The sequence below is a fragment of the Ahaetulla prasina genome, chromosome 3 (genome assembly GCF_028640845.1).
Source record: "Ahaetulla prasina isolate Xishuangbanna chromosome 3, ASM2864084v1, whole genome shotgun sequence".
Taxonomy (NCBI): domain Eukaryota; kingdom Metazoa; phylum Chordata; class Lepidosauria; order Squamata; family Colubridae; genus Ahaetulla; species Ahaetulla prasina.
Window position 1 is genome coordinate 86,079,268 of NC_080541.1, and position 15,255 is coordinate 86,094,522.

At 42.1% G+C, this 15,255-nt stretch overlaps 1 protein-coding gene across 2 annotated transcripts in view; it reads right to left on the bottom strand.

Moving 5' to 3' along the window:
• The window catches only part of PHLPP1 (PH domain and leucine rich repeat protein phosphatase 1), a 197,246-nt gene that overhangs the window by 78,953 nt on the left and 103,038 nt on the right, over positions 1-15,255 (bottom strand). The window contains exons 2-3 of one of the 2 annotated variants that reach the window (XM_058175660.1): positions 5,765-5,961; positions 2,991-3,116 (exon numbers count right to left, since the gene is read on the bottom strand). In XM_058175660.1, coding sequence (XP_058031643.1) covers positions 2,991-3,116; positions 5,765-5,961 — 323 coding nt within the window. Of the gene's footprint in view, positions 1-2,990; positions 3,117-5,760; positions 5,962-15,255 lie in introns of both variants that reach the window. The other variant, XM_058175661.1, reaches the window with a different exon arrangement.

Sequence of the window (15,255 nt, forward strand, 5' to 3'; positions counted from 1 at the left end):
GAGCTAAACATAACATTTTAGAGAAGATAATGTGATTATAGAAGTATAGCATGCTGAAAGAGACTAAAAGTGCTACGTACATGAAGGGGGAATTCTCTCTTTTCTTTATTTACTCCCCCCTTATAGATTACAAATTTGAAATAAAGAAAAACGTATTATTAAAGGGAGTGAAAGTTATATTATAAGGAAGGAAAGAATTTTTGAATCACTCCGGAAAAATATATTTGCATATGACAGAAAAAATTCACAGAACAAAATACTATTCTATCAGCCAGCAACAATATTACATGTCTATAAAATGGAGATATACTGAAGTTCCCATAATAGAAGATCAAATAAACAAGGAACTTTGTGGAATACTGCTGGACCCTTTTGGCTGAAAAGGGAAAGAGCTAAAATGTTTATTTTTAGGCTGGACAACTGAAAATGTGTTGAATGAGAGGACAAAGGCAGGGGTGAAATCTAGCAGGTTCTGACAGGTTCTGGAGAACCAGTAGCAGAAATTTTGAGCAGTTCGGAGAACTGGCAAATACCACCTCTGGCTGGTCCCCTGGGGTGAGAAGGAACATTGGCTTACCTGAAGGTTCCTTCCCCTGGAGTGAGGTGGTAATGGAGATTTTGCAGTATTCTTCTCCTGCCACGCCTACCAAGCCACACCACGCCCACCAAGCCACACCCACAGAACCGGTAGTAAAAAAATTTAGATTTCACCACTGGACAAAGGGATTACATTTAAGAGAGAAGAGGGATAATAACTTTGATTCTAACTGCTGAAATGAAAGTCGCTTCCTTAATTTTTTTTCCTTTTAATGGTTTTGTTCCCTGCAATTTTTTTCTTTCCTTTCCTTCTTTTATATATTTATTTTTCTTTTATTCAAGTAAAAATTCTTTAAAAACATTTTTTTTTAAAAAAAAGTTACTTTGAGAGAATATGGCTAAAAAGAAATACCTGAGATTTTGTCTAACTTTTTCAAATAGCATTAGTTTATTTCACAAATCTCCATTAAAGAAGAGAAATCAAGGGGCAAAGTTATAGATTATCAGGGAGCTTTCCTGTTGTCTTTCATACTTTTGTTAGTGACATGCATACACCACAAAAATATCTCAAAAGATACAAAAAGTGCTAACTTTTAGGCATATATCTAACGCGAGATCATACTGGACAGAGAAAGAAGAGAAAATACTGATGAGAATTCCTAGTTCGTTGTGTACCATTAAGGTATACGAAGGGCCTCTGCTAAACAGGATGAGTAATATAGGAGATATTACAAGGGCCCTTCATCAGCCGTTACCTGGATTATCAGGCCTTTCAAAGCTGTTTAACAGATCAACCTTCTAAGAGATGGACACAGCTTTAGATAATATCCTGGTTATGCGCTGACAATGGGAGCTCAGTCTCATTTCGCCATGAACTCAATTTTCAAGCATGCTGAAGTTCTTAGAAAAGATTCCATTCAAAACACTTCAAAAGCTAGTTCAGAAATTTTTAGAACAATTAACAGCAGACCAATCTTTTCTCAAAGGCTTTCAAATCAAAAACAAGTATTTTATTATGGGCTTGAAGTGATTTACCATATCACCTTTTTCTTAAATAAACATGCCTTTTTAGTTACAATTTAAACATCTGCTGCATTTCTTACAAACATTTGCATTTCCATAATACCAAGAAATGTGTTGCTGTTCTCTTTTTTCCCCCCCTTTTTTTTTAAACAAGGCTTTAAAGTTTGTCTATTTCTACACTGGCTTACACTAGCAGGTTCATATATCTCAGCATTCAAAGCAAAGAAGATGTTGCTGTGATTACATAATGAAATGGGCTTACACTGGCAATTTCCCAAACCAGCTGAACAAAGAGAAAGCACAGGATGGTACCAAGTAATCTCGTGCAATCAGGAACTTAAAAAGCTAGCAACTTCCAATCCTTCTCCCTATACTTGTGAATGTCATTATTTGCTTGGCTTTTCAGTGCAAGATATTACAATTAATTAAAACAACTGCTACCTCAGCGAAAGGACAGCCAGAATTAATGTAGTTACATATCTCTGTCGTGTGATTCTCCTTAGGAGCTTAAACCAATTCACATAGCATTTCTTTCTCCAATTTCCCCCACAAAAATTAACTCGTGAGGCAGAGTGATATGAGAGAGAGCTACTGGCTGAAAGTCACTCAGTGAGCTTCCATAGCTGAGGTGGATTTGAATCAGCATCTCCCCTTTCCTAGCTTCCTGCCTAACAGCGTAACTACTGCACCGTGCATTATTCAAGTCTATCCACAATTCACGGTTATAATATATTCTGGGCAATGAAGAGGGGAAAGGAAACAAAAGAGATGGAGAATATGATGGATTGCTGAAGATCTTTCACTTGCAACTGAACACAGGTAGTCCTTAACTTATAACTGGTTGCTTAACAACTGTTTGAAGTTATGACAGACTCTTCCCAACAAGGATTTACAACCCAGTTTCAAACTTCCTATGTTGTGCGCGCACCACACATGCACACACCTCCCCACCCCCGCAATGGGGTTGCATTTTGGACCCTCAGCAACCGGTGACTCCAGCACTTGGTGTTACATGACCATGGTTTATGATGCTTCTGCCAGAAACAGGTGCTTACTTCCAGTTTCTGGCAAAATTGGCCCACAGCAAACCATGGATCCACTTAATAACCATGACACTCGCTGAATGACCATGCCATTCACTTTATAATTGTAGCATTCACTTAATGCCAACTCTATCAATCATCCTGGTTTCTTCAAAAACAAATCACGAGTTCTAGCCTCACCTTACGCATGAAAGCCAGCTGAATGACCTTGGGCCAGTCCCTCTCTCTCAGCTCAACTCAACTCACAGGGTTGTTATTGTGGGAAAAATGGGAGGAGGAAGGAGTGCTAGCTAAGTTTCTTGCTTTGAGTTGTTTATTAAAAATAATGATAAAGGCAGGATATAAGCAAATAAATACCAGCGATCTGCATAACTACAAAAATGTTACCTTTGAAGCTTGCCGAAGCCATCGCAAGTACTCAGTGAAAGTATCAAAGCAGATGTAATAACTCTGACTTTGAGGTCCAGATGAGCTAAATGCTAAACAGTGTTGGTGCTTTTTAACTTCTTCTACCTGCATAGGGATGGATAGAAATACATTTAAAAAAACATAACTTTTAAGACAGAGGTTAAACTTCTAAAATATTATCTAAAATACAGTTAAGAAAAAAAGCCGCGAGGCTGTCAACCTAACAAAAGATATATATACATTTAATAAAAAGAATATGAAATTTCAAATTAATTCATTTCACTGGGTTGAACCAAACCAAAAGTGGTAATAAGTCTTCAGATCATATATCCGAGATTAAGCTTCAAGTAGTATAATGGGTCATAATTTCAAATTCATGATACATAGGATTTCATTGTTAAACAGTTTTAGAAAAATTCTCAACAATCCATTTTACTGCCAGACCTTTTTAACTAACAAATTATCACAAAAATTACACTTTTTTTTTTCCTGTTCACTGTATAGACCGGGGGTCCCCCAATCCCAGGGCCACAGACCAGTACCAGTCTGTGGCCTGCTGGGAACTGGGCTATGCAAGTGGCGGGCAAGTGAGCAAAGCTTCATCTACGTATGCGCAGGATCTAGGCTGCACATAAAACCATCCCTCCCTGGTCCATGGAAGACATTTTCTCTTCTGAAGCTAAAAGGAAGGTTGGGGGCCACCGGCATAGACTATCTTTGGATGAATGTGGATGTACAAAGCTGAAGTTCAAGTACAGCAGTATGGGATCTATACTCCTGATGTAGAGGTGAACATAAGAATTAGCTAGTTTCTTCAAAGATACATGAAAATGCATCTCCCATCTCTATTTTAATTTCCAATAATCTTTGCTAATAAAGAATCAAATCCCTTATGAGAGATAAGGTTTACCAAAATCTAAAAATGTTCTATGAAAATATGGTGTGCACTAGAATAACAATATACTGAGGGTTTTTTTAACCAAAAAGATTATATTCATGTTTTCAAGGATGAATGAAGAGTTCAAATGAATTATGCTTTTCATGCTTATCTGGTCCAGTGTTCTCTTTCCTAGGAAACCCCCAAGAAAGGTATCAGGACTTGCTCATCAAAGAATACTGGGAAACATTTGCTTTTCCGAAAGGCACAAGTTTACATCTGTTAAATTGTCCTTGTATCCTCTATTAAGCATTAAAAAAATTGTACGTATTCAGCATACAGTTAACATGGTGTTTTCCAAACATGTTGAATGCTTAATCCTCCCATATTCTATTTCATCATGGATATGGGAGAGTATCAACATATGGAAGATTAATCTAGCATGTCAAAAGAGTGGATACTTTTCTCCAAAAATTGTATTACAAATTACAGTGAACAGAACTGCTTCTTTGCAAACTTACTCCAGTTGGTGGTACCAAACCTGATAGATACACCGTTGCTACTTAAGGATTTAGGATTTAGTTCTCCACAGGGAATAACACAATGACCAGGTTGCTGAATGTAATGTGAATAGTATTCTGCCAGCAAAGGGACCGAATTATTGATCAACCTGTGATTGTGTCTCAAGCAAATCCTTTCTACAGCAAATGCACTGATTAACGTGGCTGTATAATCATCACAAGGACTCACTGGGCAGCATTAATTAAGCAATGACTTATAACACAATTTCTCTCCCCATGCTTGTAACTCTTAGTTACTGTACAGTGAGTACAATTTACAGCACCAAGGAACTCTGGTCACTTTGTGACTTCAATGAGAGGACAACAACGTTGATCATTGAACTCCACATGGTTGATAGGAGATTTCTGCTTCTAGATGCTCATAAAACTGGATATATTTAAAAGCCAACATTATTCCATGCTCTCAGAACCCTTTTTATGTTCTACAGCTTATGTCAGAATCTCACAGACAGACCGATTAGGCCAATAGAGTGTGATTTAAATGAGGTTATACATGTCTAAGCATCAAATTGAAATGATTTGGGTCTCACAACAAGAAACATATGGATTAGTTGGCCCCGCTAGAAATACAGTGTGGTTGCATGAGATTATGCCTATGTCTCCATGAATAGCTACTGATTAAAAGCCCAGGTCAGGATTTTTTGATTGGGGAATGGTATGCTATCTATGTTCCCAACTTATTCTCCAAGTGTAGTGGAAAATCAATCACTGTCCTCAAGAGCAGTGTGCACACACAAAAAAATAAAAAAAATTGATGTGCAAAACAAACCCCTTTACAAATAAATACAAAATGAATATGCCATCTAAAAACAATAATTGCATTATCATTTGACCAAATAAAGGATACTTTAGAGAAACTGAAAATCTCATTGGGACATATCCTATTATACAAAGATGGAGATTTATATAGTTCCCTTGCCTGAGGCTGCTTCTTGATTTTAAATTTGCTATTACAGAGTCTAGGTTTAATTATTTTGCCTACTCGAAGCTACAGATACACACACATAGCTATAATAATAATGAGGTTTTTGACATGTTATCTTTTTTCTATACAACTGTTTTTTGAGCAAAAATTACAAATACAGAGGAGTAAGCATTCTTAAGATTACAAATGTGCTCATAATTATTCCCAAACGTGATGTGTTTTATTTCTTAATACTGCTCTTGCTTTTTTTCCCCTTGGTTTAATTCCTTATTACGTTAGTTTTAAAATACGTGATTTTGATGATGCATTATTCATTTTAATTTTAATAAATGTAGACATACACACACACACATTGAAATTGTCAACTTGCCTTTCCACCAATTAAGGGGAGCACGTGCATTTTTCCAGTCTGGCTTTCTTTCACCGATGATACTATTAGGCACGTCCCACAAAGGATAACTTGGCGTCTTGTCCATCTGTTGACCGGCAAATGCATTTTCCCTTTTCTAACATTGTACATTCCTGAGAGCTGAATCCGTTCAGAGTTGCCAGTGCTGTTGGGCTTTCCTGGAATGAAAACAGCAAGTAACTTTATCAGTCAGAGTGCTTTTCCAATTATTCTTCAACATGCTCTAGATAGCACAACAAAATGAAGACCATATCCCCAAAGACAGATGCAAAGACCAGTATAACTTGAAATACATGGAAAATTACTGTCCTGCCAATTGCTTTTTAAATTTTTAAGTCCAGGAGTATTTTTAAGGGTAATAATCTTGATATATAAATAATTATGTGGATATAAAAGTCTATGGACAAATTTGCAGATTTGATTTCCAGGGAGAATAGCTTAAATTGCTATCAGACAGATGAAAAATATATTAAAGACGCAGGACAAAAGTCAAAAGTCCCACACTGTGGTGCCTTTTACTAGACCCCAAACTCTGTTATCCCAACACAAGATTGAGACGATCACTTGACAGAGGTTCTAAAAAACAGAAAAGATTTAATTAGATATTGCAATCACATCGGAGTGAATATCTAAACTTTCAACAGCAACAAAAAGACCCTCAAGATTAAACTATTAGTAGAAAGGCTTCTGAAGAAAGAACTTACTGAGTACAAGTCTACTGATTCAATGCTGAAAAAGAGGCTCTTTAATGGACACAGACTGCTTCGTCTCCGAACCCTTTAACACAATATACACCCTAACACACCAAAATCATTTGATTATGATGGGACAACTCTCCCTTGTATATTAGAGCAGCAAGATTTTCCTACATAAGTTGTAGTTTCCACCATTTCTTTCCACCATTTCCTTACTAAAAAGGCCAAAGGTGAAAAATGTGAGAATGCTACACAGCATCCCTGCTACAGGAACCACAGAAGATAAGGAACCACGGAAGATACGGTAAGATAGCGTTGATTAATGAGATGAAGCAAGCTCTGCCAAGATTTTGCCGGATGAGCAATTTTCACTCATCATTTGTTCTGGCCTCCATTTGACTCTCTTGCCATGCTGTGTCTATGGCTGATCCACAAAAGTACAGAGTCCAATATTTCAGGAACATATTGCTTGTACTAGCTGGATGTCTGCATCACAGAAATGGCATTTCAGTTAATTCTGGGCACACGGTCAAGATGTGCCCAATAAACAAGGAAGATACTTCCCTCTTAGCCCTCAATTCAGTCAAAACTCTTTAAAATTTTGCCACAGAATCTTCATATTCTATCAGACTTAATAAAATTGAATGAAATACAACAAAGTAAAAGTAGGATTACTAGCAGTACCTATTTACTTTAGTTGACTAATCCAATGGTAATATGCTAACTTAAGCTGGAAAGGTACTGCCTAAATTACAAAAGCAAAAGTGGTCCTGTCATAGCATAATTATAAGCTAACAAGTGTTTCAAGGATTTAACTTTAAAAATGTATTTAAACAATCCATACAAAAAATATTCCATTTGATTTTTCAGCTTCTGTTTAATGTTACTAAATTATGCCGTCATGAAGTAAAATCATTTCCTTTTCAACCCAAAATCTATTTGGGATTGCGAAATATAACCCAAACCATACTCAGGATCTTGGTAGCTGGCTGGTATAACTTTATTTTAGTTTTTAAGTTTATATGCAGTCCATCTTGCTATCAACCAACTCTGGGCAGTTTACAATATGACAAAGACAACAATGTAAAATATTAATATAATTTAATATTAAAATCAACACAATTAGTTAATATAGGGACCAGTATACAATAAGTTGGAGGTGGTGTCTTTTTTTTTTAATCACTAATCACCTCCAGTATGGGATATGCCTACTGGGACCTTAGGCCAATCAGCAAAGCCAGGTTTTGAGGCCCTTCTGGAAGGCCAACAGGATAAGGGTGGATCTCACCTCAACGGGCACGATGTTCCAGAGGGCGGGAGCCACGGTAGAAAAGGCTTTCCCCGCCCCCTGCGCATGTACGTGCTGTCAGCATTCCAAAAAAAAAAAAAAACCCTCCTGCAGAAAAGACTCCAAAGCAAACATCTTTCAAAGTTCTTTTACTAGCATAGGTAAACTGGCACAACTGGGGAAACTCTGAATCTAGGGATCCGGGTTTTTCCTCAGTAAAACAAACTCCAAAATCACCACCCCCTTGAACCCTTCTGCCAATCACCTGCTCCAATCACCAACCGCCCCATCTCGAGACATCACTCCGGCCACTCCTTCTCCAGATGTAGGCTCGGCCTGACCTTGACCGGCAGGAAGAATGTTATTATGTCTAATGGTCCCTTCTACCATATCCTCCCTTCTACTTTCCCACACATGGGAAAGTGGCAGCGCGGAAGCTTCTGGCCTAGTACGGCTTCCAAAGCTGACATGCGCATCTACTACATGTGCCCGCCCCTGCGCATCCCAAAAATCAGCTGCCCAGCTGGATGTGCGCGTGCACATGCGCAGTGGAGCTAAGCTGGGGACGACTCACATACCCGCAGAGAGGGAGCTGCATGCCAGCTGTGGCACACATGCCATAGGTTCGCCATCACGAAAATAGGTTATTAAATATATCTAATAAAAGAAACATACTTTTAATGTAAAAGAAAACATTTGTAAAAACTATGCACATCAAAATCTGTTCATATCACCTATGGGATATTGGGGAAGAGATCAGATACATCAAGGCGCAGTGACAAAACATCAACAAAACTGGGTATAAAAACAGAGGGAGGGTCAGATTCCAATACACAGAAAGGCTGGTCTTTCTTTTGTGATCCCAAGTTTCTCTTCCAACCACTTTTCATGGTAGCATTTTGCCTGTAAGTCTACTCTTATTTTTAAAAAAGCACATTCTCTCTATCATTACGGCTACTTCATTATTTTTTTCTCCAGCATACAATTAGTTTGCAGAGACACAATTTGTTTTGGTAACATTCAGTGAAATGCCCACTCCAAACTGCTGCTACTTAAAGCACAAAACACAACCCAAAAATTCAAGTCAACCTGGTCAACTACCATTGTGTTGAACAACTGTAGTGATTAATTTTTAGGACTCATCCTACAGTATATAATACATATTTATATATTTCCAATATATAAATACTACAAGTTTGACATTAAGGTTCTTTTGTTTATCTCATTTTTGGATTTGCAGGATAATTTCATCAAGTGTTTAAGTTGTTACAGCACAACAGATGAGGTATCCTTGTTCCTCTTGCCTCTAAGATGTAAGACTATTTCTTTCAGATTTTTTATACCTATAAATAGGTAACCTGTAAAGAGGGTGATTGCCATACTTGGTCCTATGCCCACAAAACATTATATGTACCCAACTCACACTAAAAAAGGAAAAAGGAAAATCTGCTTGCTCTGGTGTGTTAAAAGTAATCCATATGTTTAGTCACAGGACAGTCAAGTAATTAAACAAGGAACTGCTAAAGGTAAGAACTTTATTCCCCTAGAATCCTAAAATAAAATTGTTGGGAAAAGATACAAAGGTGAGAGATTTAAAATATAATTCATTTTGAAAGCCAAATCTTCGAAGAACTAAAAGCTGTAATTATGAAGTAGAACTGAGGAGACTTTACTACAGAATTTAAGATTTAAAGGAGTCCGAGAAGACAGTAGTGAAATAAATATACTGTCAAATTATAACCTATTCTCATCTAACAGAACCACCTTGTATTCAACTTAAACACTACTGTATAATTGCTGATTTAAACATTGCTTTAGGCAAAGGATATGTATAAACTAACTTGAGTACATTTACTGCTTTGTACCTAAGGGTTATTTGATACCTCAATGTTTTAATTTGTCTAATATGCATAGCCACTTCTGTGTCTTTATAGAATCTGTCAATCAATTACTGTTTGAATACTATAGATTTATGTTTCATGAACTTATTAAAATTACAGTATAAGGTATAACTGGTCTTAAAAACAACTGTAAATAATTGGTACGACCTTTCTATCGTGCTTCCAAGATGATGTTGCTAAAAACAGGACAGTCTCTGGCCATATCAAGCAACTTAGTTAAGTTCTCACACCTACTCTAATCACAGTAGCATTGTAATACTATTACTATTACAAGGCAACTCCTTCCCCTAGAGCTTTCACAGTAACAGGTTTCTCATCATCCATTGTTTCTTCATGTTTCCAAGCATACACGATTTTTATGCAGCATGCTTCAAAAAACATATAAAGATGTAAAATTATCGCTGGTCAGGACAGCAAGTAGCGTACCTTGGATTGGTTATTACAGACATAACCATTTCTTTCTAATCCTTAAAGGAGAATATTTGTATTACCACTGATGATGTTACCTAGTTTGAGTAATGACACATCTGCAAGAAAATAAAAAAACTCGGAGAGCACCAAGGACCCCTCCTTTCTGACCCTGACCCCATTTTCCATCTAGAAACTTCAGGGAAACATAGAATTATGTTTGTATATCTACTTTCAGGCACAAAATACAATGTCTGCATTCCTTATACCTTCAAAAAAGATGGTTGGGTCAGTCTACCAAGACAGGAACTGTGAGGATTAATAAAACTAAGGATAAAGCCTTCTGCTTTTCAAAACTATATAGGAAAAGCACAGATTGTGGTGGCCAAAGGACATGGCTCTCTCCTAATCATGTTTTATTTTAAAAAGGGTGGGGAACTTGTGGCCATCCAGATGTTGCTGAAGGATGATGAGAGATGTTGAGAATTCTGGTTTGGCAACATTTAGAGGGCTAGAAGACTTCCCATGTCTATTTTAAAAGAAATGGCAAGTTGCTTCCTTTTATGTATATCAGGGAGGGCCTGACAAAAAAAACCAAAAGTGGCATTTCTTGCGTTCCCCCACCCCCAAACCAGAGGTGGTATTCAGCAGGTTTGGACCGGTTCGGCTGAACTGGTAGAGAAAATTGCAGCACTGCCCTGGCACTATGCTGTCTTATTTAGGCACATTTTGAAGCCGTGTGCAGGCATGCAAGCCATGCGTGCGAGCAAAGCACATGTGTGGAACGCGTGCACACACTCACATTTGTGAACTGGTAGGGAAAGTAAATGAATATCAGCTCTGCCCCAAACAAATAAAACCAATATTCTATAAAGTCAGCCTTTATAGCTGCCGAAAAAGCCAATGTGGTTCTAGGCTGCATCAACAGAAGGATTGCATCAAGATCATGGGAAGCAATAGTACTGCTTCATAGTGCAGTGGTGAGATCACACTTTGATTCAAAAAAGATCCTGAGGCCGTAGTACAGTGAAGAGCAACAAAAATGATAAGGGTTTTCTTGAGACTAAATTATGCGATGAATACAGGGGTGAAATCCAACAGGTTCTGATAGGTTATGGAGAACCAGTAGCGGAAATTTTGAGTAGTTTGGAAAACCGGCAAATGGCACCTCTGGCTGGCCCCAGAATGGAGTGGGAATGGAAATTCTGTGATATCCTTCCCCCAGGAGTGGGGAGTGTTAAGTCCTCGCCCTTACGACCTGTCTGCCGCAGCCAGGATAGAGAAAATGTTCTGAGTGGCTGCGGCGCAGGCAACAAGAAAAGCGGGAAGTGGGAAGCGCGCCTATTGGTTCCTCCCTGACAGCCGGGTTCCTTTAGCTGTCAGTGCGAGCTCGGTCTTGTCAGAACTCTCTGGCAAGCTCGGGAATTGAGTTCTCTGTTGTGTATTGAAGTTAATAAAGGTTAGTTCTTGCAGCCTGGCCTCTGTCCTCATCTGTCTATCTCAGATCATAATACTGGCGACGAAGGTGGGATCTGCCCATTGTTATAAGATCTGAGCGATTGGCAGAGGGCACGAACGAGCCGTGGCTGTGGAAGAAAACTAAAAAAATTTTTTTTTCCCTCACAACTTTGGGGGATACAGCCGGCTGCCTGAAGATGGCCAACATGCTGCCCGTTTTCTCTCCATTCGTCCCATCATCCGATAAATGGGACGAATATATTCAGAGGTTTGAATGTTTCCTACACGCTAATGACCTTGCGGACCTATCGGGCCCGAGGAAACGGGGCTATTTTTTAAGCTCATGTGGCAGCGAAGTATTCAGTACCGCTCGAGCCCTCGCTGCCCCGCAACAAGTTTTCGACTTGACATGGGAATCCCTAATGGAGAAGCTGAAGAACCATTACTCTCCCGCCCCATCCCGAATCGCCCGGTGCCGCGCATTCCGAAACTGCGTCCAAAGGGAAGGACAGACCGTTAATGCATTCATGGCGTCCCTAAGAGTTGCCGCGCTGCAGTGCGAGTTTCGGGACCTAGATGACATGCTGTTGGACCAGTTGGTCTGTGGACTCCGGGACTTGCGCCTTCAACGGCGCCTCCTTGCAAAGAAGGACGTAGATCTGGCCACTGCGGTAGCTGAGGCAAGGGCAGCAGAAATGGCCGAAGAATCGGCCGCTGTGCTCCAGAGTGGATCCCTGGCAACTGATCGGCTGCTAGGCGTCCACCATGAGGAAACCAGCCGAGAGGACTCTCCTACGGAGGATGTGGATGTTCGCCGTCTAAATCTCCGTCAGGAGCGGCGACAGGACCTCCCTGACAAGCGCCCGCAAACACTATGCGTGGGTTGTGGCGGAGACCACCCCCGAGGCGACTGTAAGTTTAAGACTGCTGTGTGCCTCCGCTGCGGAAAAAGGGGGCACTTAGCACGAGTCTGCAGGGCCGCCCTGCCTGCCTACGACGACGCCCAAGAGTGAACCAGGTCACGAAACCCACCTGGGAGGCCGTTGCCACACCAACGAGACTGTTTCACTGTCTCCCGTTTTGACGATGAATCCGTCAGTTTCGCTACCACCGTGGCACCTTCCAACAAAATACACCTGACGGTGCGGCTTGAAGGAGCGCCGTGCGACATGGAAGTAGACACCGGATCGTCACGTTCGCTCATTGCCTGGTCCACCCTGAAGCGACTCCTGCCGCAGCTGCAACAAGAGTGTCTTCAACCCTGCACTGTTACCTTGCGAGATTATCAGGGCAAGATGATTCCCACCCTGGGTGTGGGCAGATTCAGGGTAGCCTACCATAAATTCGAAGGCAGCCTGCCACTGATTGTGGTCAGGAGCAACCTGCCATCCCTCCTGGGATTGGACTGGTTTGCTGCCCTGGGGTTAGATATCATAGGGGTTCACGCCACTCACCTTGACAGAATGTCGGAATTGGCCAGCGAGTTCGCTGATGTTTTTGGAGACAACCTGGGTAAATATAACGGTACTCCGGTATCTCTTCAATTAGACCCCCAGGTGTTGCCTATTCGGCTGAAGCCACGGAGGGTGCCCCTAGCGCTCCGCCCGAGGGTGGATGAGCAATTAGACAAACTGATAGCCCAGGGCGTTTTAGTTCCCATAGACCATTCCAAGTGGAAACCCCATTGTAACCCCTTGCCGGACGGATCCGTGCGGATCTGTGCGGACTATAAGGGACTATTAATAAGGCCCTCAAGCTAACCCGTACCCTGTCCCGGTCGTGCAACATTTACTCCACTCCCTTGGGCAGGCGAATTTTTGCTAAGCTGGATTTAGCACAAGCCTATCAGCAGCTCCCGGTGGATGAGGAGACTGTGTTAGCGCAGACCATCGTCACCCATCGGGGGGCGTTTAAGTGCACCGACTCCAGTTCGGAGTCTGCGTGGCACCTGGGATTTTCAGGGGCTTATGGAACGCTTGCTCCATGGGCTCCTGGGTTGTCCCTACTTTGATGACGTTCTGGTGTCGGGAAGCGACATGCCAGACCTAGTCTCCAAAGTAAGGGCTGTGCTAACCTGTCTCCATGAGGCTGGATTGAGGCTTAGAAAGGACAAATGTCAGATAGGGGTACCCCAAGTTGAATTCTTGGGGTTCCTTGTGGATATAGCAGCATCCATCCAACTCCCTCAAAGGTCGAAGCAATTCAAAATGCTCCGACGCCCACCACTAAATCTGACCTTCAAGCTTTCCTAGGTCTCCTCAACTTCTATGCTATCTTTCTCCCACACAAGGCGACGGGGGCTGAGCCACTACATCGCCTCCCAGACGCCGTGCTCCTGGAAATGGACTCAAACCAAGCAGCTTCTTTTGAAGCTGTCAAGCAACTCCTCACACCTTCCGCCGTTTTAGTGCAGTATGACGAGAACCTGCCCCTGTCACTCACCTGTGATGCCTCCCCATATGGGGTGGGGGCTGTCCTCAGCCACCTGCTCCCAAATGGGTCTGAGGCCCCCATAGCATTCTACTCCCGTACTCTCTCCAGCTGAACGAAATTATAGTCAGCTGGATAGGAGGCCCTTGCACTGTGGCGGAATCAAGCGATTCCACAACTACCTGTATGGCCGTTTCTTTTCCTTGGTCACTGACCATAAGCCTTTACTAGGCCTACTGGCTAGTGACCGCCCCACCCCTCAAATACTGTCACCGCGCATGTCGCGGTGGACGGAATTCCTTGCCGCGTATTCCTATCAACTTATACACAAACCCAGCAAGGAGATTAGACACGCTGATGCCCTTAGCCATTGTCCCCTTCCAACTTCGTTAGAAGACCCTGCCCCTTCTCTGCCAGTGCTCCTGATAGAGGAAGCAAACTCCCCTATCACCGCACTGGACATCTGCAGGGAGTCCGCTAAGGACCCCATATTATCGCGAATCCTTGATTGGACGCGCCGGGGCTGGCCCAGAGGACCCATAGGACCTGAATTTCTCCCTTATGCCCGCAGACAATGCGAATTGTCTGTCCAAAAAGGATGCTTACTCTGGGGAAACCGGGTGGTGGTTCCCCCAGCCCTCAGAACACCCATATTAGAATGCCTCCACATGGCCCACCCAGGTATTGGGAGGATGAAGGCCCTGGGTTGCGGCTATGTCTGGTGGCCAAAGCTTGACCATGACATAGAGACCTGGGTTGGCCTATGCCAACTATGCCAGGGCTCCAGAGCAACACCTCCGGCGGCGCCAACCCTGGACTGGGAGACCCCGCGAGGGCCATGGGCGCGAATCCATTTGGATCTCGCTGGGCCGTTCATGGGGCAAACATTTTTAGTGGTGGTGGATGCTTACTCCAAGTGGGTAGAGTTATTCCTAATGCAATCCACCACCTCGGACGCCGTAGTCAGGGTCCTAGACAAACTGTTCACAACGTTCGGACTTCCAGATGTGCTAGTCACGGATAATGGGCCCCAATTCACATCGGCCTCTTTCCTACAGTTCCTGGCATTACGGGGGATCCGGCATGCCCCCACGGCCCCATTCCATCCGGCTAATGGCCATGCAGAAAGGGCCGTACGGTCAGCCAAGGAAGCCTTAGGCCGCCTGGGCACTTCAAATTGGCAGCAGAAGGTAAACAGGTATCTGCTAGCCCAACACACTACCCCGTGCCCGATATCCAAGGTAAGCCCCGCAGAATTACTAATGGGGCGAC